Source organism: Acomys minous, assembly GCF_964271855.1.
Source record: "Acomys minous genome assembly, chromosome: 3".
NCBI lineage: Eukaryota > Metazoa > Chordata > Mammalia > Rodentia > Muridae > Acomys > Acomys minous.
The window spans coordinates 62,168,232-62,193,390 of NC_140485.1; the positions used below are offsets into that span (position 1 = coordinate 62,168,232).

At 52.7% G+C, this 25,159-nt stretch overlaps 1 protein-coding gene across 1 annotated transcript in view; it reads left to right on the forward strand.

Moving 5' to 3' along the window:
* BMP7 (bone morphogenetic protein 7) overlaps window positions 1-24,368 on the forward strand; it is a 71,695-nt gene extending 47,327 nt beyond the window's left edge. The window contains exons 3-7 of the mRNA XM_084775023.1: window positions 217-365; window positions 13,479-13,676; window positions 18,036-18,112; window positions 19,760-19,870; window positions 22,459-24,368. Coding sequence (XP_084631149.1) covers window positions 217-365; window positions 13,479-13,676; window positions 18,036-18,112; window positions 19,760-19,870; window positions 22,459-22,608 — 685 coding nt within the window. The 3' untranslated portion in view covers window positions 22,609-24,368. The remainder of the gene's footprint in view (window positions 1-216; window positions 366-13,478; window positions 13,677-18,035; window positions 18,113-19,759; window positions 19,871-22,458) is intronic.
* Window positions 24,369-25,159: the final 791 nt, after the last annotated feature.

A 25,159-nucleotide genomic window follows, 5' to 3' on the forward strand; every position in this document is an offset into this window, starting at 1 on the left:
TCCTATACTTTTTTTTTTCCTCCATCACAGCTGCTAAGAGGCCATTGTGCCCGGGTCTCTTCTGACAAGCCCGTGTGTGTAGGGGACTGGTGCCCAGCCGCGACTTGTCCTGTTTGTTACACAGGGCTTCTCCTGTCTGGTAAGCTACTGACTGTCAAGGTGGCTGAGCTGTGACCTGCCTAATCCCGAGCCTGTGTCTCTCTCTTCTCTTTCCAGGGAGTCTGACCTCTTCTTGCTGGATAGCCGCACCCTCTGGGCTTCTGAGGAGGGCTGGCTGGTGTTTGACATCACAGCCACCAGCAACCACTGGGTGGTCAACCCTCGGCACAACCTGGGCCTGCAGCTGTCTGTGGAGACCCTGGATGGTGAGTTCTAAGCATCAGCACCTCTAGCCCAAAGGGAACCTCCAGGAGGGGCTCCTCGGCCGCCCAACACGCTCGTTTTGTCCTCTGCCTGCTCCCGCCTCGGTCAGGCCTCACCTCTGGTTTCTCACCTACACCCAGCACATCCTCTTGTTCCTCACAGGAAAAGATCAGGAGCTGGGCAGGCTGGCTAGGGGTGGCCTCACTGCTCACAGGGTGGCAGTCGCTTAGAAATGTGGAAGTTTGGGTCAGTCCAGTCCTGCTTCAGGAGAACTGCATAAGGTCCCCAAGGTGACACAGCACACACAGCACAGCAGGGTATACCAGGCAGGTTTTTGCCTCCTTGCCCTTGGCACTCCTGGCATCCTTAGCAATGGAACATGGTGGCCAGCATCCCTGACCATCTAAGCGCTGGATGGTAATACTACCACCCAAAACGTCTTCAGATGTTGCTCGGGTTCTCTGTGGGCTGAGACTGATGCACCAAAGACACAATAGTGGTCTGAGTTGCAAAGTCCAGGAGAAGCCATTGTTAGTAGTAGGGAGCTGGGGCAATCCTGGTTGTGGGCCCCCCTTGTCGCCACACACACACCTTCTAGAGCATTCCTTTTGCCTGATCTTCAGAAAGCTCACCTAAGTTCAAGGCTATGTGGAGGCCGCCCTGTTTTGATCACTCCCTCTCAGTCTTTATCAGCTTTTCCCGAGACCCACAGAGGTCTCTGGAGACACTAGAGCTCCGTTTTCTGTGTTAGGGGTTGGTAAACAAGCGACACCCTGAAGGCCCCTTTCAGCTTGAAGCCTATTTTTGTCACTTTTGACTTTTCCTATGTTTTACTGTGTGAGTGAACGTGTCTGTGTGTGTAGGCGTGGGTACGCAGGGGGTGGGTGTGCATGATACATATATACACACACGGGTGCGTTGGAGGTCAGAGGTCAAGGCCAGCTGTCTTCCCCTGTCACTCTCTATCACCTGCCTCCCCTCCCCAGCCACTGAGCCGTAATGCTGGAGTTAGTTACCCACGCATGCAGCCATGCTCCGCTTTTTACATGGTTGCTGGGGATCCGGTCACATCCTTGTGCCTGCCTGGAGAGCACTTTGCCCACCGGTCACCTCCCCAGCCTGAGTTTTCATATTTTTTAAATGATTTCCGACAAACCAGAAGAAAACTGCTTGGCCCAAGGAGTGATATGATAGTCACTTCATTGTCCCCAAATGTGTCAGGTGGCAGCAGTTACGCCCATCTGTCCCTGCGGTCCACAGCCCCTTTAGAGCTCCAGTCACAGAGTTGGGTAGCTGTGACAGACACCCGATAACCTGCCAAGCTGGGCATATGTAGTGGCCCTTTTGACAAAGACAACTTCTCAGGAAAGTGTACAGCACTGGGCCTGCACCAGCCTTCCTCAGCCAGTGCTCCCTGAAGAGCTGCAGGTGGCCCTCTGAGGGAAGGACTCACGGTCTGTTAAGTACGAGGAATGCCAGGCGAAAAAAACTAAACAGGCTTCTTCTCTTCAGGACTTACCAGAGACCATTTTGCCAGTGCCCCTTGTTAATCTCATGGTGAGGGTTTCGCATACAAGAATTCAGAATGTTTGCTGTCACAGAATAATTCATCTCTTAAAAGTCCCCGTGGGGCTGGGCGTGGTGGCTCACGCCTTTAATCCCAACACTCGGGGAGGCAGAGGCAGGCGGATCGCTGAGTTCGAGACCAGCCTGGTCTACAAAGCAAGTCCAGGACAGCCAAGGCTACACAGAGAAACCCTGTCTCAAAAAAATAAAAACAAACAAACAAACAAACAAACAAACAGTCCCTGTGGGCATGTGGGAGATGAGAGAAAGATGAGGACGGAGTGTGGAGGTGAGGGTGAGCTTCACTTCCCTCTTCACTTCCCTCTTCACTGTGGCCGTTTCTTTGGATTTGGGGACACCTGTTGGGGCTTCTAGCTTGACCCCGTGGATCCTGGGTGTCTGTATCCTGCCGGCCTTGCTGGCTCCCGGGCTTAGCTTTGATTTTCCTCTTAGGAGGCTTGTCCTCAGTGGCCAGGGTTACCCTCTTCTCTCCTTTCCCAGAACTGCTTTGGGACTCAGCAGGCTTTGGGGTAGGGCAGTTTGGGGCTTAGAGCCAGGTGGCCCAGGCTCAAATCCCAGCCTTGCTATTCCCAGGATAGATTATCAAGAACAGCTCTCTTCTCGAAAATGGGCCAATAGCAGTTCCTGTGTGGGGCAGTTCAGGATGCTCATCCATCCACTTGGCCAAGTGGCAGCCAGTCTGCACGAGAATCTTACTTCGTTGCCTCTGGATATGCCATGGCCACACAGTAAGGAGATGTCATCATCAACAGTTCACAGTGCAGGAGAGGAAGCCAAGTACCAGAGTGCCCACTGGTTGCTCTAAATATCAACAGCCTATCTGGAAGGCCCCTCCAGCCTGTCCTGTCAGGGTGAGGCTCAGGCTGTACCTGCCTCCTGGGTGAGGCACAGAAGGGAAGGCATACCTGCCCAGGTGTAGAGATTTCCCAGGAAGGGCTTTCATTGGTCACCTGGCCAGGGAAGGCCTGCCCTCAGACCATCCTGACAGCTATGCCGAGGAGGTCATTTGGCTGTGTGGGTGAGGGCCTCTGGGGACGTGTTACAGAGTAAGGTGACTGGCACTTCCTACCCTCAGGCTCATAGTCTTCTCCATCTGGTGGCCACCAGTGCGCAGGGTCCCCATCCACACGCCCCAACAGAAAGTCCCCAAAGGTGACTCATGACCGTGTTCTTGGACACCTTGGGGTCTGGCTAGGTAACAACAACAAGAGTGATCCTCTCACACCCCATGTTGGGGACACCCTGCTTATGTGGAGAGCTGGCTGACTGACAGACGCCGCACTCGCAACTGCATGGGTGAAAGGCTCACGAGCCCACTAGGAAGTCAGTGTCATTAGCAGCCACTGTGTGCTGAGCCCTGAGCTAACAGCAGAGTCCCCTGTGCCCACCCCGAGGATCTGAACTAACTCAGGGAACCTCAGTGTTTGGCATAGCTCCTACAGAGGGCAAGCTCAGGGTGACACCAGGGTGGAAGGAAGCAGGGTACCAATCCTCACCCTGGCGCTAACAGTGAAATCCAGACTGCCAAGCCTTGAGGCTACACCCCCTGGGTGAAGAAGGCCAGCCTTTGGCCAGAATTGGAAGCTGGTTTGCCTGTCAGGCCTCAGTTTCCCTCCATGCTCAAGGACATCTGCCTCCATCCAAGTGCCAACACCACAGAGTTCTTTCTGGCAGCCTGATGTTTTTTTGGCCTGACATCAGACCCTACCGGATGGCAAGTTGCAGAGTCCCCCAGCACGCTCATCGCTCACTTCCTCCATCTGGCCCTGAGGGAGGTCCTGGGTCAGAGGTGCCCTTCCCAGACCACCCAGGCAGTGTGTAAAGCCTGCCCCTGTTACCCCTCCTTCCAGCTGCAGCCCCCTGTTAGTCACCAGAGCATCACAGCTGGCCTCCGGTGTCGAGCATGTGGTGTTGGATGGAAGTCGACACCTTCTGGACTCCTTGGCTCTCAGAAGACAGGCATGCAGCATGGGATGGATGGATGGATGGATGGATGGGGGGGAAGGGGCTCCCGACTCTGCTTTTCACACAGAAGAGACCACAGGAAAGGTGGTGGCCCCTCCTGCCAAAGCCCAATGGCCTACTTTCTCTACTCCCGGGCCAGCCATGTCCTTCTTGCACACCAGGCTGGTGCTGCTCGTGGGGATGTAGGGTAGGGTAGAATAGGAGAGAAGAGAGGATGGTTACCCAAGCAGGCTCCTGTGGCTTTGACTCTCTCTCACCTGTAGCTACTGGAAGCAGGACAGTCCTGTGGTCCCTGGGCCACCATTGCTGCTCCTCAGGTCCCTGTGAGGTTTCAGCCCATCCAACCTCTTGGAGTCTCCATCCTTTCATACTCTCCATGGGCAGATAGATAACATGACCTCCTCTGCAGCAGCTGGGAGGATGACGAGTTGAGTTCATGGAAGATGCTGAGCCTCGGGGCAGCCCTGAATCCGTGCTTCCGAAGGGCAGATATCTATGTTACTGCCGATTTTCTTAATTCTTGCAGTCGCCCTGCCCAGGGAGCACAGCAGCCCCTCACAACCTTTTGTAAACAAGGAAACTGAAGTGGAGGAAGCTGGGGGTTTAAGTCATGTGTGGCTCTCAGTTCAGAACGCAGAACTTGGGTTCTTCACTGGAAACACCTTTAGGGAATGTGGTACCTGTGACCTGGTGAGGGAGGGAGTTGTGGGGACAGTGGATGCTTAAGAGGCTGTGCTGGGGTCACCAGGGCCAATCAGAAGAGGCCCAAGCCTCTCTCCTGGGGTAAAGAGAGAAGGAATTCCCTGTGGGGCCTGCGGGATGAGCGTGTCTCCACATGGCATGGCCTGCATTCCACTTTTTATGGCTGTGTTGGCATGAATAATCCTGGCGGGAGGTGAAAATAAAACCTTTTCTCAGCAGGGTGTGGTGCGGGGCTTACATCTGTTATCACAGCAAATGGGAGGTAGACGCAGGTGGATTGCCACGAATTTGATGTTAGACTGAGTTACATAGTTGCAGGCCACCTTGAGCTATAGATTGGGACTCAAATAGAAAACAAAAACCAAACCAAAAAAAAAAAAAAAAAAAAAGAAAGAAAGAAAGGTTTCTTTTCTGTTTGAAGAGATGCCAGAGCCCTCAGTGTCCTGGTTGATGTGGTGGTCCAGGGCACCGTGGAGTCACGCTGACCCCAACCCCATGCCCATGTGTTCAAAGCAGCTTCTGCAGCCAATAGCCTATTGATCTGCAGAGGTTGGAAACTTGTGTAGCCATTCAACAAACAGCCTAAAAAAAAAAGTAGATTTACTATCAGGTGACCCACAGCCTCTCCCAAGGAAATGGACAGTGGCAGAGGCCTCACACTGAAGGAGAGGGTCAAAGACTCTCTTTGCATTGTGGGGAGTGCTCAGAAGGGCTCCTGTGATGCACAAGTGGACATGCCTACGTTCCCAACTTGCCCTTCATCTCCAGAGTCTACTGTAGGGAGTGGAGTCACTCACAGACAGACGCTGACTCCTGCCCAGGCAGAGGCACCTTGTTTCCATCAAGAGGGTCCCAGCCACCCTGTTCCCAGTGTCTGTGGTCATCCCCCAGCCCCAACTCTTCGCTCACTTGCCTGCTCCAAGAAGAAACACCTATTGACCCCGCCAATCTCAGAAGACGGCCTGGCGCTCCCATCCACCCCACCCACCTCCCTCCCCTCACCACGGTTTCTTCAGGAAGCAGGACTTATGCCTCATCTCCTAAACTTCGAGGCCACAGTGCGCCTTCTCTTTTTTTTCCCCACCCTACTTCTACCTTCCAAAGCATGTGTGCCCCCTCCCTCCTTCCCCGCCTCCTCTCTGTGTGTATGTGTGTGTTGCCCCTGGATTTTCTGCTCTGGCACATGGGAACTCGTGTTCCTCCTCTTGACCATCCCAGGTGGATCAGATATGGTCACATGGCATTTAAAGGACCAAAGGGCACGTGTTGTCCAAATGTGATGCTGAGTCAGCTGGGAAGAAGGCAGGGACTGAGCCTCCGGCCTGTAGTTGGGGACAGACACTGCGGCGTAAAGCTAGTCTGATGGGTAATCTCACAACACAGCTGGTTAGAGGCGCCTCTGCACTCCAACATGACTTCACTTCCTTTTCACCGAGAATCCCAGAAGACAGAGAACAGAACAGGCCCAATGGCCCAGCAGCTGAGATCTAGCCTCCCAGGATAGGCTCTCTAGGTGTGGGCTGAATTGGTTCGCTGGGGCCAGAAAGAGGTCACAAGGGTTAACTGCATTCTCACTTGTCGCTGGGACCTTGAGCCTTCCGAAGCACTGGCTGGAACCCATTTTTCTATAATTAATGAAGAGCATTCTTGGGCTCTCCGTGGTATGGCTAGGGTCCTGGGCCTAGAGAGCAAAGAAGCCACAGGAAAGCGGGACACCGCCCTCGATGTGGGAGGATGCACCCTCCTTTTCCAGAAGCCCCATTTGTACTCTCTGCCTGCTCTGGAATATTTCTAAGAGCTCTCAGCTGCTGAGCTCTCTGATTCTGCCCATGCCCCGAGTGCCCCAGTGCATGCTGGTCCCTGCCCTTAACTCATTGCCCAGGGCTCCATGCCAACCTGATGGCTTCCTGGAAGACCCCCCTCAAGCCTGGTCCTGACATCTGCCTGGACACTTTGGCAAGTGGTACAAAGTGAAGTAGGCCATCTTGAGTCAACTAGCCAGGTATGGATTCCATCTCCACCCTCTGCTGCAGTGCCTCACATTGGTGTGAAGAAGGGTGGGATGTCACACTGGCACTTAGCAGAAACATGATGGGGTCTTATCTCTGGGGCGTACCAATGGTTTTCCTTTTTCCTTTCTGTCTTTCTTTCTTTTTTTAAGTTAAGGCCTCATGCAGCTCAAACTGGTCTCAAACTTGTTATATTTAGTTAAGGGTGACCTTAAACTTCCAATCTTTCTTCCTCTGCCTTAGCAATGCTAACAGTAAGGCCTGTACCACCAGGCCTGGTTTTATGCAGAATCAGAGATTGATCCTAGGGCTCTGTGCATGCTAGACCAGCACTCTACCAACTAGAAATAAGCAGGTCCAGAATCAGTGTGGGTTAGAGTGAATGTCAGCAAACACCTCTAGAACATTCCAGAGGCTGGGTGTTTCATGTTTGGAGGGGGAGTTGTTAGCACGAGGGCAGCCAGAGGCTGCATTTCTGACTATGCACCGGCTGTGTTCTAATAAAACTTTATTTGATAAAGCAGGCAGTTGGCCAGATGTACTTTGCTGATTCCTGGGCTAGAGTGTCTGTGGTATCACGGCTTTTCTCTTTTGGCCCATCACTTAAGTACATTGGCATTTTGGCCCAGACCTTAGCACAGCACACTTGGCAAAATGACTGCCTCCAGCTCAGGCCCCCAGGTGTGGAGGGAGAAGGGATTCACACTTCTCATGCCAGCCTTGTTAGGGAGGAAGACACTTCCTAGAAGCCGGCAGCGCCCAGCCCCAGAACAAGTGAGGTGGGAGAAATTCTAGTCGGCCTCCAAGGAGGAGGGAGGGCCAGAGAGCAGGGGTGGGCAGAGAGGCCAGCAGCTGGCTCCCTCTGCCCTCTAGACTCTCTGCCTGGGCCTCTGGACGAGCCTCGCTGAGCTCTTCTGGCCCTTCCTCTGCAGTGTGCTGAGTTGGGTTGGAGGAGCTGGGGACATGAAGGATCTTCTACTCTGCATCAGGAAATGAGAAGGCAGGATCCCATGACAACCTGTGTGTGGCTGCTTCCCACCATATACAAAATCACCAGTCCTGGGCACTACCCAGGGTCTCATCCAGTGACCAGACAAATGGACTCTGATGTGTGTTGTGACATACTACTCAGCAATATAAGGAAATAATGGAAACAGGGCTTCATGGAAGAATCTGGAAGCTACAAACACTGAAGTAGGTCAGTGCAGAAGACTGGCAAGTGCATGTGATGGAGCCCTAGTGAGGCCCCAAATCGCACTTAGTGGATCAAGATGGTCCCCTGAGGGATTTGCCAGGGGCGTCGGGATCCCCCTGACATTTACATCCCTAGACCATGGTGTGTGGCAGGAGCCCCCTGCTGAGAACTAGAAGAGGCAGTGGTGTGTGGTGTATGTGGTAGGTGTGCATGTATGTGTGTGTGTGTGTGTGTGTGTGTGTGTGTGTATGTAGTGTGTAGTGTATGTGGTGTGTATGTATGTATTTATGTGTGTATGTGGTGTGTGTGTGTGTGTAGTGTGTAGTGTATGTGGTATGTATGTATATATGTGTGTGTATGTATTTATGTGTGTATATGTGGTGTGTGTATGTAGTGTGTAGTGTATGTGGTGTGTATGTATGTATTTATGTGTGTATGTGGTGTGTGTGTGTGTGTAGTGTGTAGTGTATGTGGTATGTATGTATATATGTGTATGTATGTATTTATGTGTGTATGTGGTGTGTGTGTGTGATGTTATGGCAGCACTATTATGTATTGACTCAACTGGCTGTTGGCAGGCATTGGACACACATGTCAGAATACAGATTTGCAAATAAAACACCATTAAAAAAAAACCTCAACCTCTAAAAAGTCATTTTTACTATTATTTAAAAAAGAAAGAAAGTAAACAGGCGGGGCTGTGACTTGGTGGAGACTTCCCACCTTGTTTGAAGTCCTGGGTTTGATCTCTAGCACCTCGTAAAGGGGCTGTGTGGTGCACGCCTGGAGTTCCAGCCCTCTAGAGGTCGAGGCAGGAGGACAGGAAGTTCAAGGCCAGCCCCTGCTCTATAATGAATTTAACACTAGCCTGGGCTATGTGAGACCTTGTCTCAAAACACAAAACGAGGGAGCAACAACACAGAGGACCAGCATGAGTTCCAGGAGGGACCAGCCACCTCGGGCCTCACCCTGCCTGCCTGGCAGGCTCAGGTACGCCTGCCCCTCCTGCGTGTTGTAGCTCCAAAGAGGTCCTTAGGACACAGTGAGAAAACTGTCCCAACCCAGGCTTAGGAGACAGAAGATGCCAGTTGAATTTGTGTGACAGTGAACACTTGTATAGTTTCATTTGGGGCAACCTGCTTTTGTATTTCCAAACCCTGCCTTTTCATAGGCAAATCTGTGGGCTTGGACAAAAATACTCATCTAGCTAACCCTCAGCTAAATTAGAAAGATTTAAATTTTTTTTTTTTTTTTTTTTTTTTTTTTGCCAAAGCCAGAGATTTTATGGTTCAAAGTATTATGTGTATATCTTTTTTTTTTTCTGCCTGGATTAATTACTTCACCCACTTGTACCCCATACCTTGGTTCAGGAACTTGCTGAATATTTAAATACAAACAGTCAAAACAAGTAATTAGGAGCACTAACTGAAAGTGTCATGCAGAAACATCTCAAAGGGAAATGAATTCTTACAATCGCTCTTTGGAAACTTCCCCCTTGTTCAATATCAAAAGGAAGAGCACAGCAATGTGGCTCATGCCTGTAACCCCAACCCTCCCGAGGAGAAGTAGGTTCAAGGCTGGGCCTGGGATATGTAATGAGACCATATATCAAATATGTATGCGTGTGTGTATATGTGTGTGTGTGTGTGTGTGTGTGTGTGTGTGTGTGTGTGTGTGTGCCTGTGTGTATATATGTATGACTGTCTACAGACACACCTCTGTATAGAACAGGTCAGTTGTGGTTTGTCATCTACCAAATGCTGGGCATGACCCAGGGCCTCCCTCATGCTGGACAAGTGCTCTGCCTGGGAGCCACACATCAATGATTGTTTTGATTACGTTGTATATGAACATCTATGACAGCTGTAGCTTTCCATCCAGGGTCTTTTGCTTCTGAGGAGACGTGTGACAGTGTCTGGGGTTCTGGGTGGAGGCTGCTTGAGCACCCTGCAGTGCATAGAACACTCTCTGGGACCCATACCTATAGTGTACCCTTCCTGCCCTCTTTGTACCCCATGTGCCATGCTGGGCTTTTTGCTTCCAGACTATTGCGAATGGTGCTGCTGTGGACTTGATGTGTGGTGTGTGATGTGGGCTGTGTTAGCCACATGGCTGTGGCAAAACACCCCACAAATGCAGCTTAAAGGAGCAGGGGGCCTTCTTTGCCTCATGGTTTGAGGGGACAGTCTGTCACCGCAGAGACACTGGCAGCTGGTCATGGTGCGTCGGCCGTCAGGAAGCAGAGAGCTAGGTGAGTGAATGCTGCAGCTCGGCTTGCTCCCTCTCACTCAGTGTGGGCCTGTGGGCCACCACGTTCGTGGTGGTCTGCCTTCTCCAGTTGAGCCTCTTGAGAAAGTTCCTCAGACTCTCCCAGGGGTGTGTCTCTGGTTCTAAATTTAGCCACCCTGGCAGAGAAGGGGAGCCGTCACTCTTAATAGGGTGTGTTTATGTCTTTCTAAAGATGCCCCAGCCGGTTTCCCGACCCTGCTTTCTGCTGAAGGCAAATGAATGCAGTTGGGATGTCTTCCAGGCTTTACATAGAAAACCTGAACCTGTCCCCACGTTAGGTGATGAAGTCAGAAGGAGCAATCGCTCCTGAGGGCCAGCTCCATGCTGGGCCCAAAGTCTGTCTGTGCCCATGTTCTTCTATCCACAGCCTTTGGGGGTGGGGGTGGGAGTGGGGGTGGGGGAGGAACAGCCATATACCAGGTTCTAGATTTAGTCTTCAAGGTAGGGCATTCATGGTGATGGTTGGGATGAGAATCCAGGCTGCAGGCTCCCTTGAATCCTGTGACAGCTATGTCACAAGAGGCCCTGTCTGTGCGGTTCCTCCCATGGGTAGCCCTTGTTTGAAAACATGGTTTCCCTGAACTCAGTAGATGGAGATATTTGTACACTGGCAACCCCTACAATGCAGGCAACTCCTACACTACTGAGAGAATAGGTTTCTTCTGAACATAATAGCAGCAAGTATGTTTTCTAGAAATTTCCAGGACACCTCTCTTCAATGTTTTGGCTGAACTGGGTCATATCTCACCCTGGAGCAGTGACAGCAACTGTGCAAGAGGATTAGGTGCCTCTTAAACCACCTTGTACCCAGCCTGGAGGCCAGGGTGGAGTCAGCTTGAGCAAATCTACCTGGGTGAAAAGGGCTCCATTAACTAGGGAAACAGGGACCTGAGACTGGTGGCCTCATCCTGGTGGCAGGCGTGGGTTTTGGTTCCTTCTTAGCAGAGGTTGTGACAGCTGGAGATGGCTTTGCTGGCAGCCTCCAGCACTAGCCGGCAGGTCAAGAGGGCTGCCGGGACTGGGGCCACTCTTGGCACCTGGATTTTAAGGGGTCCAGAGGGGCATCAGGGTTTCAGGCAAGGCATTTTTATTCTGCCCTAAAAGCCTTCCAGGGGGGAAGCACAATTCCTCGGGGGCCTGCTTTAATGGTTTCTTTTATAGACTTACTCTTGTTATATAGATGGATGAACTGGGGGGGACCCTGCTCAAGAATGCACAAGAACTGGATGCTGACGGGGGGGGGGTGAACCATGGGGGTTGGGGAAATGTGTGTTTTTAAACATGAACTCTTAAAAACCATTCCAACTGCCGGGACTGAGCCAGGCCCTGGAGGCTGGCTTCCCTGTGTCTGACCTGCCTGGGGGACACTAGCTGATGTGACTTCCTGATGGGCCAAGGCTCTCCCAACCATCACTTTGCTGGCCTTGGCTCTGTCACTGAACTTGGGGGTGTTGTAGCTGCAAGAGTGAAGCCACACGCACTCACGCATGCACACACGCACACATGCACGTACGCACGCGCTCACACACAACTCAGCCTCACCTGGGGTTGGGTTCAGTGTCATTGCTTTCTGACTCTCTCAGCCTCTCTAGTCTTGTTCTGCTGTGAGCAGTCGGCATTGTCTCTCTGCTCTGAAGCATCCATCACCAGGTATGACGTTCATTTTTGTTTCTAAGAGTCTCCTTGATGTTGGCCCGTGGGGAGATGGACAACGTATCCTTATCGCCAGAGCTTTGGGACAGGCCAGGACCTGTGTGTGCTGTTAATATTCTCAGTGCTGTGACAAATTAGCAAAAGCAACTTAGGAAAGGTCAGCTTTGCCTCTTGACTTGAGGGTACAGTCCATCATGGCGTCAGGGGCGCGAGGCAGCTGGGCACGCTGTGTCCACAGCTGGGAAGCAGACAGAGATGGACACTAGTGCTCAGCTCTTTTCTCACTCTAGCATCCCAGCCCGTGGGATAACACTGTCCTCCCAGCTCAGCCACCCCAGCCTAGAGACTTGCTCACTGACGTAACCAAAGGACTGCTTCCATTGACGGTCACGAATGACTGTTGCAGCCCGGATGCTATTTCCTGTACTTCTAACTCTGGTTTCTGGGTTACCAGGCTCTCTCGGAGTTCCTTCCTTCTGCCCATGCATTTCAAGACCCTGGACACTGGAAGAGAGAGGGTATCTAGGCCCATGTTTGTCTAACCTCAAGTCTCAAACAGAACTGAGCCCAGCTCTGTACCATGGTGGGGGGAGAAGGGTTGTTAAAGTGAGGAGGACTCAGGAGCCTAGCTGTACTCATTCTCCAGGTAAAGCTTGTCCATTCGCTCTGCTAGGTCCTGCCCAGCCCAGTGAGGACCTCCTGCGGCCCGCATGACTCTAACCCTAACCCTTGGTACCGAGAAGGGATTCACGCAGCATCTGTAACACTAAACTAAACTTTGTCTCCCGTGCTTGACGCCGCAGCCCCCTGCCTCGGCTGCCATCTTGTAAAGCCTTCGTGGCTGAATGGCCAAGGACGTGCCAGTCTCTACACCCTCTTCCTGTTCCATTTTGGGTCTCCCTGACCAAGTTCCACACACTGGCAGTTTTCAAGCACCAGGGCCTTGCTGTCCCCTTGTAAAAGCACGGATCCTGTACCCAGGTGTCCCTCCCCACACCCCCTGCAGGCAGCCTCAGCTCCTGGCATCTGTTGGTGATGTGTGGCCTCTCCCTTCCTTTTTGCGAAGCCACTGGTGCCTGGAGAGAAGCCTGTCCTGCATGGCCTGGCTGCTTCTTAAGGACTTACACCTACAAAGACCTTGTTCAGGCAAAATGCTTGCCACTGGGCCGGAGGTGCTCTCTAGCCTATTACCAGTTCTCACCCTGTGCGGCTGTTCTCTCTCCCAGCAGGCTCTCACACTCCTGGAATCCAGCCTCGGCTCTTCCTGCCAGGCCTTTAATTCTGCAGGGCCCTCCACCCACAGCACCCTTCCCGACTCAGGGCTCATTCCTCCCTGTCACCTGGTCTCTCCTCCGGTGGCCTCTCCATTGTCATTGGGCTGTTGTCAGCCATGCACACACAACAGTTATATTTCCTACCCCTCAAAGCCTGACTGACCAAGTGACCAACCCTGGCCAGTGAAGTGTGAGCCACGCATTGCCGAGCTCTCTAGCCTGAGACCTGCAGGTCTTAGCCTGGCTTTGCCTTTCCTTGCCCTTCACCCTTCAGGGCTCAACAGAACAGGGCACCTCTAAAATAGCTCCTGGAATGCATCCGATAGTCCTTGTCAGATGAATTGATAGCAAGTGTACACGAGTGGGGTGTGAGGGGAGAACAGAATCGCGTCCCGCCCTCCCCTGTGTCCTCACCACGATATAATGAACCCCTCTCCACAGGTCAGAGCATCAACCCCAAGCTGGCAGGCCTGATTGGACGGCATGGACCCCAGAACAAGCAACCCTTCATGGTGGCCTTTTTCAAGGCCACAGAGGTCCATCTGCGCAGCATCCGGTCCACCGGAGGGAAGCAGCGCAGCCAGAACCGCTCCAAGACGCCAAAAAACCAAGAGGCACTCAGGATGGCTAGTGTGGCAGGTAGGCCAATGCAGGTTCGGGCAGTCAGAGGAGACCAGCTGCGTTGTAGAGGCTTCCAGAACACATCAGCCTGTGAGCTGGGGCGTGCCAGTCCAGCATGTAGCTTCTCCAGGCCTCTGGTGACCTTGAGGCAAGGGCTAGACACAAGCAAACCAAGCATGTGTGAGGGCTCTAAGCCGACTCAGTCTTCTAGCTCCTGGGGGATTCTGAGGAAACACCCTGGGGGGTTTGGGCTGTTTAGAATTAAGTGTGAGACCACCAGGCCATTCCACTCCCCTGCCCTGCCCCTCCCCTCCCTCCCGTCCACTCCAGGTCACCTTGCATTACACGCAGCTTCTTCCTCTTGTCTTGAAATTGATAGTCATTTTATTTCTCAAGAGAGAAGGTAGCCTATGGGGCGCAGTTAGACTTACTGGTTCTAGTGTGTCCCCAGTGTCCCGGGTAGATGTTGCTGGGTAGAGGGAGTTATGTCAGAAATATAGACCGGCACAATCTTATCTTTCCACAGCATAAGAATTTAATATTGACTCAGAGCCTATGCCAGTTTCATTAGCTTTAATTCACCATGTACCACTTCCCCTTGGTAGACAGGGCCACTTCCAATGACATGTTTTTATTCCAATCCTAAGTCAGTCTTAACTACTTAACTTATATCAAAAGCTCTTAGCGCACATTAAATACGTATAGGATGATATATTGAATATCTAACACACACGGCACAGAGTGGCTAAAAAGTGGCTCAGAAAGAGGCAGCACTGCTCAGCGAGACTGCCCTAACTCTAGGGATGCAGAGCTGGTCTGGCCACAGGCAAAGTCTCTCTGGGGACCAAATAAAGGGGTCTTAGGACCAGCTCTGAGCTGTTTGGGACAGAGTCTCCAAATGCAGATCTAGGTGAGTTTTGGTGTTAATTTGCAGAGGTCTGAGGGTGACAGGCAGAGGCTGAAGCTGGGGCCAAGGGACAGGTGGAGTCCCCCGCTGTGGCAATGTCCTTGGGCAAGGCTCGTGATAGTGATGAGGGCCTGGGCCACTGTGCCTGCGTGTCTGTGTTGGCTGTTCCTCTGACCTAGTCCAGGTGGGAGTGTTCCTCCTGGTCTGGCGTATGGCTTGGGAGTCCAGTGTTTCTGACATCAATATGTCCCTAGATAACATTGTTTATAGACGCAAGTAAATTGCTTGTTGGCTGAGTTTCTGGTGTGGAGTGTTGCGGTGCCGTGTTAAATAAGATGCAGAGTTGGTCAGCTTCGGCGCCAGACCCAACATGAAGCAAGTCAAGGCAGCATAGCAAAACAGGTTAAGTGTGGGCGAAGTGCGCGCTGCCAGCAGCCGTTGTGAGCACAGAGTTGCCTGCCTGCTCTCTGCTGGTGGCCGGTGGCTCCTTGTGGATAGCATTCTCTTCTGTCAGGTGAGGCCTTTTAGACACCTCAAAGGGGTGTGTGAGCCCCCAAATAAAAACTGAGTTCCTTCATATCTGGGGACCTTGTTTACGCTAGGATTGGAATTCCATGGTGGAAGTCTAGAGATAGGAGCCATTTGGGAAAGGTGGGTGTGGCTGTCCCCCTTATCCCTGTGCAGTGACAGGCCCGGGATAGGGGCTGGTGACTGGGTAGCTCATTTCAGCGGCGCAGAAATAACTTCCCGCGGGAACCGAGCTGAGAGCTGAGAGCGAGGCAAGGGTGGTCCCACTCATGAGGCCCATCCACCCGGAGGGCACAGAGTCTCATGGCTTAGCTTTTCTGACTTTTCTCACTGGCCTTTACGGCTGATGGCTGGGAGGGAGGAGGCAGCTGAAGCTATGGGTGGGTGGGAGGGACATTCTCTTGAGTTTGAAGTCCATCCCCAGCAGGAGTGGGAGTCTGATGGTTTCGGGCTGTGTTCGGTGTAGGTGTGAGGTCGTGTTGGCTGCTCTGGGAACGGTGGGTGTAGCACAGGGTGAAGGAGGGCTCCTTTCAGAATCTGAAGCTTTCCAGAGGTCTTGGCAAACTCAGCTGGCAAAAGGTGCTGGCAAGTCCCATCCCAGCAAAGGTGGCCTTGTCTTATGGGTCTACAGTGTAGAGCTTATAGGTCTATGACATTCGGCTGTAGAGTGAGAGGAATGCTGGGGGGCTGGCAGCTGGCCACCCCACTGGGCCCCACTGAATGCCCACTTCCATAGCTCCAGGACAAGCCCTCACTCCCTCATATGACAGTTAGTCCATCTGGCTCGGAGTCTGCCCACCCCTGTAGATTTTAGCTCCCTACCCTTGTTTCAAGTTCTTCCAAACCCTGCTTGGAAGTTTAACATTAAAAAAAAAAAATACTAGGGCTGAGGCCCCACCCTGGTTTAGTAAGGCAGCGTGTGTGTGTGTGTGTGTGTGTGTGTGTTTGTGTGTGTGTGTGTGTGTGTGTGTAGGCGTGTGCCTAGTGCCTTTGAAGTGCTCACACCTCACATGATAGGCCACACAAGTTGAATCCTCTCTTGCACGCACATCATCCTTTATGTGTCCGGCTGCAGACACATGTCCCAGCATGCCTCTGCGTGGAAGTCTCTTTCCTGTGAGCCACCCCTGCCCCAGGGCTCCAACTGCTTCTGAGATGCAGGTGGAGAACCTCGGTCCCCTGTCTGCTTCAGGCCAACACCCTAGTAATTGGCCACCTACTTCAGCTGACCCTCGGGTGTGGAAGCAAGTCTGAGCACCTGTCTGGGGCAGGGCCTTTGCGAGGTAGCTGAGCCCTCTGCTGTGCTGAGTGGAATAGGTGGATCAGGATTGGAGGTGGGAAGAGGGGTGCTGGGTGGCTCCTCTATTTCCTTCCCTTGCTTTTCTGCTAAGAAGGACCTGAGAATGCTGGGGAATTCCAGCCCCGCCCCCCTGCCCCACCCCACCCCACCCCACCTCCCCTGCTCCAAGGCCACAACTCCAGATCGGATAAGTGAAGGCCCATTCCCCACAGCATGCCCACAGCTAGCTTCCAACCTTCAACCAAAGCTCTTCACTGGAAGCTACCTCTTCCCTGTACTTGACAGACAGCATTAATTAATAATCAGGGCACTTTTCCTCTATCTCACTTCAGGATTAGCCGTGACTAAGGACTGGGAACTGTGTCCCCAGTGATCCTACTCAGAACTGTATCTCGCTCAGGCTGCTTCACCCTGGGCTGAGAAGGTGATCCTCATCCCCCCATCTTTTCTCCCTCAGGGAAGAAGGGACTTGAGCTGTGGGGTGCATAGTGGCAGCTGCAGCCCCCAGTTTTGCACAGTGGTGAATTGTGCCATAGATATTCATGCCGTAGCTGTTCCAGGAGGTAGACCAGTTGTCCAGTTCTGTGGACTGTGCTCTGATAGTGCCCAGACTCTTGACCTTTGCATGTCAGCGACAGCCTGGCCTGTACTCTTTCTTCCTGACCTCAGAGCTGTGCAGGTGGAATCTCTGTGTATCCTGGGAAGCTGATTCTGAGGGGTGTGTCAGTTATCACCAGACACCTGGTGGCCTGTCAGCCCCTGTCAGTGGGTTCAGAGGGAGCAGTCATGCTTGGAGAATCGCAGGGTGTGTGGGGATGAGAAGTCACCTGACTGCTCAGACACCCAACCTGTAGGGTTCTGTGGTGCGACCAGGGGCCTGGGCTTTATGGGCAAGGAAAGCTCTGAGTCAACTCAGGTTAAGGAGAGGCATTAATTACCAACCATTTGTGCAGCTGCAAGGTAGAGGAAGAGCCATTGCTGCACCTGAGGGACAGACAGACAGATGCCTTCGGTATTTACAGAGTGCAGTCTCTGGCACAAATGCTGCAATCTTAAATCCTAGAAAACACAAGCACACTGTTCTTGCTCCTTAAAGAAACTCAGCAGCCAGGTAGGGTGGCACACACCTTTAATCCCAGCACTCTGGAGGCGGAGGCAGAGGCAGAGGCAGGCGGATCGCTGTGAGTTCAAGGCCAACCTGATCTACAAAGGGAGTCCAAGACAGCAAAGGCTACACAGTGAAACCTTGTCTAAGAAAACAAAAACAAACAGCTCAGCAGGTGCTCCTGGGGGCTGTGCATTTTCCTCTGGTTTCTTTCTGGTGATGCCCCATCTCAGTTTGCACCTCCAGGACTGCAACTGCATGAGCGTCTTGGGGATCACTTGCTGGGCTTCCTCAGGCAGGGCGGTCTGGAAGCAGGATAGTCTGAGCAGGCCTGGGGACCTCTGCTAAAGGGCAGAGGTGACCATGAAGGCTGGCAGGTCCTCAAGCCAGCTTCTAAACTATCACTGTCCTACAGCCCCTGAATCCAATGGCTGCTCCCCCTCCCCCCCCACTGCAGGACCAAGGGGATTTGAATGTGTGTTTCTCTCTCCTCCCTGTGTTGTTCCCCCCACCCCCTTCACCACCTTGACCATGCAGAAAACAGCAGCAGTGACCAGAGGCAGGCCTGCAAGAAACACGAGCTGTACGTCAGCTTCCGAGACCTTGGTTGGCAGGTAAGGATGGCTGAAGTTCCACACACTGGATGGGGCATGCTCTGTCCCTGCCCACCACAGGGCTGTCTTCATGGGTATAGTGTGTGGCAGTTCATTCCCCACCCCCACCCCCCAACTAGGGACAGGGTCCCATATGTCCCAGGCTGGCATCAAACTCACTATAGCCTAAGATGACCCTCATGCCTCCACCTCTCAGGTTCTGGGATTACAGGAGTGTGCCACCATGCCTAGCTTGTGCTGTGATAGGGACAGAACCCAGAGTTCCTTGTGTGTTAAGCAAGCACTTTACCAGCCTCAGTACCAGCCCCAGCCCCAGCCCACAGTTCTTGTCTCTGCTGGTGAGGTATTCGATGCCCCAGCTGAGAGAGGAGTATTTGGCTTGTACATATGAGGACATCCGTGACGTCCTGTGACACCCAAGGTGTGATTGCCTCTAGGGCCAGAACTTAAAACACACCCTTCTAAAATCTGAATTTCATTCTTCATTCACACCGTAGTCCCACCCTATGGCTGGCTGCTTCTCCCATATAAGGACGTGTGTTCAAATCCAGCCTTAGAGCGCCAGCTTCCTCTGCCCTTCCTCTGTCCCGTTCTGTGACTCAGGTTCCTGAGCCCAGTAGGTCACGTGGTGGGAGTGAGGGTTCTGCACATGACAGGTGTTCCTGGCGTGCTGTTCCCTGCGTCCCAGCAGGAGCTCTCTGCTTCCAATCCCTGCAACGCACCGCTTTACGCAGCAGCGTGGCACATTTCCAGAGTTTAGGAGGTGCCCTGGCCAGATTACCTGAGCCACACTGGGACACTAATCTCTTGCTCGAGAAAGTGCACCAGGCAGGGAAGTTTGTGTTAGACTCATGAACGTGTCCAGTCTTGACAGCAGGACAGACTGTTATCATCTACAGAGTTCACTCTGAAACTGCACATCCAAAGAAGACGCAAAACCGAACAAACTAAAACCCACAAAACAAGACAAAGAAGCAACAGACAAAATACGTAAAATGTTTTTTAGCGAAGTTTATGGCATTGTGCTGGATGTCATTCGTAGCTATCTGTACCCAGTGAATGCAAGGTCTAGGCTGTCACATGGACACACCTGCGAGCAAGCTGAAGCATGCCACCCCAGCAGGGACAGGGTGGTTCTAAGTGTAGTCTCTGACCCATGTCTCACTCCCTGCTGCTAGGCCACCTCTCCAGGCCTTGAGTCTTTTCTTTTTTTTCTTTTTCTTGCTTTTTCCTTATGCTGGGGTCACCTCCCTGCTCCTGCAGGGATCTCACACACACAGCACAGGAGAGCATAGCCTGAGCCTGCTAGGCTGTGTCCCTTGGGCGTAAGGAAGGAGTCCATACAGAGGTGGGGTACACAGGTGGGACACACAGAGTGGGACACACAAGGGTAGAACACACAGGGGTGGGACACATAGGAGTGGGACACATAGGAGTGGGACAACAGGAGTAGGACACATGGGGCTGGGACACAGGGGTGGGAGGACACACGGGGTGGGGTACATGGGTGGGACACACGAGTGGGACACAAAGCAGTAGGACACACAGGGGTGGGATACACAGGGGTGGGACACACAGGGGTGCGACACTGCCTTGGGCTCTCTGCTGGCCTTAGGCAGACCTGTCCCCACTCTCCTCTCTCTGTAGGATTGGATCATTGCACCTGAAGGCTACGCTGCCTACTACTGTGAGGGAGAGTGTGCCTTCCCTCTGAACTCCTACATGAATGCCACAAACCACGCCATCGTCCAGACACTGGTGGGTGCCTCCGGGGGGTGTGGCCAGTGGGGGGGTGTTAGTGGCGTTTACTGCCTTTGACACAGGACCTGAGCTGCTGTCAGCCCTGGTGTGTCACAACGCTTTCAGTTATCTGCTCTATATAAGGGTGGAGAAAATGATGTTTTAGGCACATGGAGGACCCTAAAATTCGTTTATTTCTGTATTTGTTTTAATTTTAAAAGTTAAAGAGTTTTATGGGCCCCCGTGTTGTCACTGTTCCTCACTGAGGATTGGGTCCTCTCCTGGTGGGGACTGTCCTCTGGGGTGTCAGCTTGTCATCCTGTGTTATAAGACCTGACTGCTGGCACCTGGCCCTCCTCTCCTGCGAAAGGTAGACAAGTTTGTTGGGCCCTCGGGCGCATCTTTGAACTTGAACAAGAGGCTTTCTCCTGTTGTCTGCTGCGTGCCAGGAGCTGGGGACACTGCAGGGAGCAGCTCAATATGCTTCACCTTAGGGCTTTACTGTCCAGGGGAGGAAACAGACCGAGCAGATGAGAGAATTTCAGAGGGAGAGAGCGCATGAAAGGGTAGATGACGGCAGGAGGTGGCAGCTGATTCAAGTCAACCCTCCCTCTGTGGGTCACCGGAAAGAGCCATGCGCAATGACAGTGGTGCCCAAGCCTGTGCTGATGCACAGAGCCTCTGGTAGATGCTGCGATTGTTGCTTCACCCTGGGCTCTAGGAGACTTTGTTGTCCGCAGCGGCCTTCGTCTGGGCTTCTCTTGACAACTGGTCATCCATGCTGGTTTGAACTCTGGTGCCAAAGAGCTCCCCCCCTGACCCCCCCAACCCTGTGCAGCTCTGTTTGCTATTCTAATTTATGTCACTGCCACCCCAACTCGTAAGCCCTGGACAGGAGGCTCTGCCATGCTCTTCATTACCCTTTGGCGGAGGAAGGGTGCCCCACTCATCACCGTCCCCCCTTCTTCTCCCTCTTCCTTTTCTCCTGCTTTTCCTCCCGCTCTTGTTTTCATGGTTGAAATGAGAACCCCCAGAGCCCCAACCATGGTAGGCAAGCTCTCTACAACCTGGTTCTTTGGCCCTTAGGTTTCACTAAACTATCCAACCTGGTCATGATCTCACTGTGACCTTGTAATCCTCCTGCCTCAGACCCTGAGAAGCTGGAATTACAGGTCTGCACACCAAGGCCAGCAGCAAGGGATCTCCAAGTACTGGTACTAAGGACTAAGGGATATCTAAGTACTGGTACTAAGTACTAAGGGCTATTTAAGGACTGGTTTTCCAACATTTTCCCTCCCTCTGAACTATAAGCTCCCAAACTACATTTGAGATGGAGTCTGAAGCCAGGGACAGAGTGACCTCTGCCTGTATTGCCTGTGGGACCTTCCCTGAGTATCAACAGCGCTGTGTCCTGTTGGTTTTAGGACTCCTCTCTAGCACCCTTTGCCACTGCCTTTGTGGTCCAGGGGCAGGGTTGCAGCTCCCCAGGGAACTCCTGCTTCTGTTAGCATCTCCCTAGGGGATCAACAGAGGACAGAGGAGGCTTCCTCCAAGGGTACATGGCACAGGGTGACTCCTTGGCTGCCACTCACACTAGAAGTGTGAAACCCACACACCTGGGGCCCTGTTAAAGTTGTTCAAAGAGGAGCAAGTTGGAGGGGGTAAGGGTTTGGTGCAGTTCATCAGAAGAGATGGAAGGAGCCACACTGGAGGTCACAGCCTGGAAGCTGTGAGCTGAGAGCCAGCTGCCGAGATACATTTGCTTTGCCATAGCTGGTTGGCCCAATACCTAGAAGTTGCCCTAGCAACACATCAGGAGCTGGGGGTCTGGCTCTGCTGGGGATGGGCTGCTTGGGCAGCATGCACGAAGCCCTGGGACACAGTCCCCACTGTTGCATAAACTAGGTGGCTGAGGTGGCTTAGGTCTGTAGTTCCAGCCCAGCAAGTTCAAGGCCAGCCCTGGCCTTGTCTCAAACAAACCAGTAACACATGAGGAGAATGGAATCTCTGACCTGTCTTAAGCACTGGGCTTGCCTGATTGATGATGTGGACTGGTCAGCTTGGATGAAGAGTGGCCTCTCCCTTCCGTTTGCTTCACTCCCCACCACTCCCTGCTGCCTGCTCCGGCTTTACCTTGCTTGTCCGTGGTGCTCATGTGGTGCTCACATGGTACTCATGTGGTACCTGCAAGGCATTTGCGTTTTCCCTTGTCTTAACCACTGCTCTCTTCAGGGTGCACAGGTGCCCATGAGCAAAACAGACCTCTGCTTATTATTGTGATGCTGGGGATTGAACCCAGGGCCTTGTAAGTACCAGGCAAGCACTCTGCCACTGAGCTACAACCCCAGCCCTTAAGACAGAGCATGTTTTGAATGGGAAGGAGTCGGGGAGGATGCTCCACAGCCTCTTTGGAGCCACAGCTGTCTTCCAAATCAGAGGTGCGCATGAAGATGTGCACCCTGGTTCCCTGGTGTGCAGAGTGGAGTGACGTGCTTGGCTGTTGTTTATGGTCAGCTCAGCCAGACAGTACATGTTCTTCAGAGAAAGCTAGAAGCAGGCAGAGGGCCTCACCGCCTCTCACCATGGTTCCTATTGGTGGCTTACAGGTTCACTTCATCAACCCAGACACGGTGCCCAAGCCCTGCTGCGCGCCCACCCAGCTCAATGCCATCTCTGTCCTCTACTTTGACGACAGCTCCAATGTCATCCTGAAGAAGTACAGAAACATGGTGGTCCGGGCCTGTGGCTGCCACTAGCCCTCCAGAGAGCCTGGCCTTTGGGGGCCACATCTTTCCATAGCCATGATGATGTCTCACTGTCTAAGTCTCTCACTGCCCACCTTGTTGAGGAGCCAACAGGCCAGCCACCTCTCCTGAGCCCTTCCCCTCTGGAAACATGTAAGGCCTTAGAAGCCTGAGCGCCCAGTGGCTGCCGAGCACGCCTGCATCCTCTCTCATTGTGCACGAGGTCCCACAAGCTGCCACAGGAAACCTCTAGCAGGAAAAATATCTCCTAAGGAAGAGTCCGTTGGCCATGTGGTCCCTGCGGTGCACCGAGCCTTTGATGGGTAACTGCGGGCACACTTCAGCTGCCGCAGGAGGAAGGGCATCGCCAGGGTGGGCGCATCCGTCTGTGCTGCAGGAAAAGCAAAGCAGAAGTCCCTGTAATAAAATGTCACAATAAAACCCATGAATGAAAATAGTTAGGATGTTATAGGTATGTTTTCCTAAACAGTTTATCCCTGTTTCTTGGTTTACTCTGACTTCATAAACAGAGGCTGGGGCCTGGGGGAGCTGGGGAGGCCCCTCCCTTCCATCTTGGTTTCCTTCTGAGGCTTCAGGGCCTTGTGTTTACCCAGACTTACCCAAACCCACCCTGTAGGGAGGGGAAGGAGGATGTCTGCTCAAAAGAGGCCGGAGACTCATGGCTTCAAAGGCGGTGTGCTGCAGTGAAGATGGAGGGGGGTGCACGCATGTACACACACACACACACACACACACACACACACACACACACACACACGTGACTTCAAAATGGCCTCGCCAGCTCCTCAGCCCCAATTCCTGCCCTGTGAAAGGAGGAGATCAGTGAGAAAGTTCAAAGTGAACAAACACAGGTTGCAGGGTTGTTCGGGACATTGTCCTCTGCTCTGGCACCTCTCCAGGCCCTGCCTCTCCTCACTCGCAATCTCTGTCAGAAGGCCCTGCAACAAATTGCTTCTTCGATCTGAGGGAGACCACACAACAGTTGTCTCCTGGGAACAGGGTTGTACTGACTTAGAACCTCTTCGTCACACTTTCTTCCTCAGAGGTGGGATGTCTGGTCTGTCATGGCTCAAGCAAGCCTGCTCTGCCTGGGTCTGTGGTGTCCTATCATGCACCAGCTCGTAGCCTCAAAGGCAAAGCTGTGGCTAGGGCTGCACTGTCTGCCAGTGTTTCCTGCATCCACACAAGATGTGAGGCTAGCCAGGCAGGATATACCTATGGCCCTGCAGCATCTGGTCAAAGGGGGATCCGGTTCTCTGTGTCTGTATTCCTGGAAACACTGAGCTCTCTGTCCTGTCCTGTTTTAATTTTTCTTCTTCAGTAGCTTGGGCTGCAGCTTCCACTCTGCCTGATCAATGGGGGAAGAGCATTTCTTCTTGTAATTTGTTTTGTGTGTTGGCAGATCTGGGGCTTTTTGTGTGGCTTCCCTCATGGTACACATGTTCCTGCTTGCAGCCCCGGCCCGCCTGCAGTTAGTGTCTCTTGTACATTTAAATGTGTAAATAGTTATGACAAGACAAAGAAATTATTTATTTCCATCTGAGGCTCTTTTCAAAGGCTCCTCATGGAGAACAATGGGGCCGCTTTCCTTCAATCTGTTTGTTTTCTTATTTAAGACTATTTATTAACAGTTGGACCGATGTACCCATAGCTGTCGAATAAAGTGGTCCTTAGTGAAAAATTCTGTATAAATAGAGTAAAAGGGGGTTTGAGTTTGCAATAAAAGGAAACATTTGGTTCTGGTTGTCGGACCTATGTGAGTACTTGTGTCTTTTTTTCTGCTCCCCCCACCCACCTACTCCTGGACATTGGCATTTCATCTGCTGAGAACCCTCGACCTTGATCTCTACCATTAACGGGATGTTTATCATCCTGGGCCGGGGGTGGGGGGGGTGGGGGGGTGGAGGGTGGGGGGGGGAGGGGGGAAGTGGGCGCTCGTCAATATTTGGTGCAGCTGTGTGGGGCTCCAGGCAGGAGAGATGGAACCAAACAACAAATGTGAGTTTGGTAGGCTGGATGGCAAGGATCCTTGATTGAATTACAGCCCAGCTGTCAGCAGCTGCTTCAAAGAGGCAGGGGGGAAATTAGCTGTGTTTACTGCTAACATAGTCTAAGGATTTAGTCATCCCAATAAAATAGAGGCACAAGAGAGAAAAGGGGGGTGTATACCCCAAACTTGAAAGCAGAACTGGCCTCACAGCTGGCGTCATTCAGTGCCCGTCACCCGGGCAGTTGTGGGCTGCCCTTGCAGGCCAGCTGTGGAGGTAGGCGGCCCACCACAGGCCTGGAGAAGGAGTGGGCTCCATCAAGCTTGGAGCGGTGTTCATCTGGCTCCATCTGTCTTTGAAGTGCGCACTAAGGTCACCTGATGGATGTTTCTAGAATCCCAGCCGGTCCTTGGGCAGGCTGCTCCCTCTTCCCCTGTTGACTCAGACCCAGCAGCCGCTCCTAACACATTCCAGCCCCTGTGATTTCTAAACCGTCCTGTCACTGTCCCGACAATTTAGCTTTTGTTCTGTTTTCCAGGCTGAAGACCAGAGCC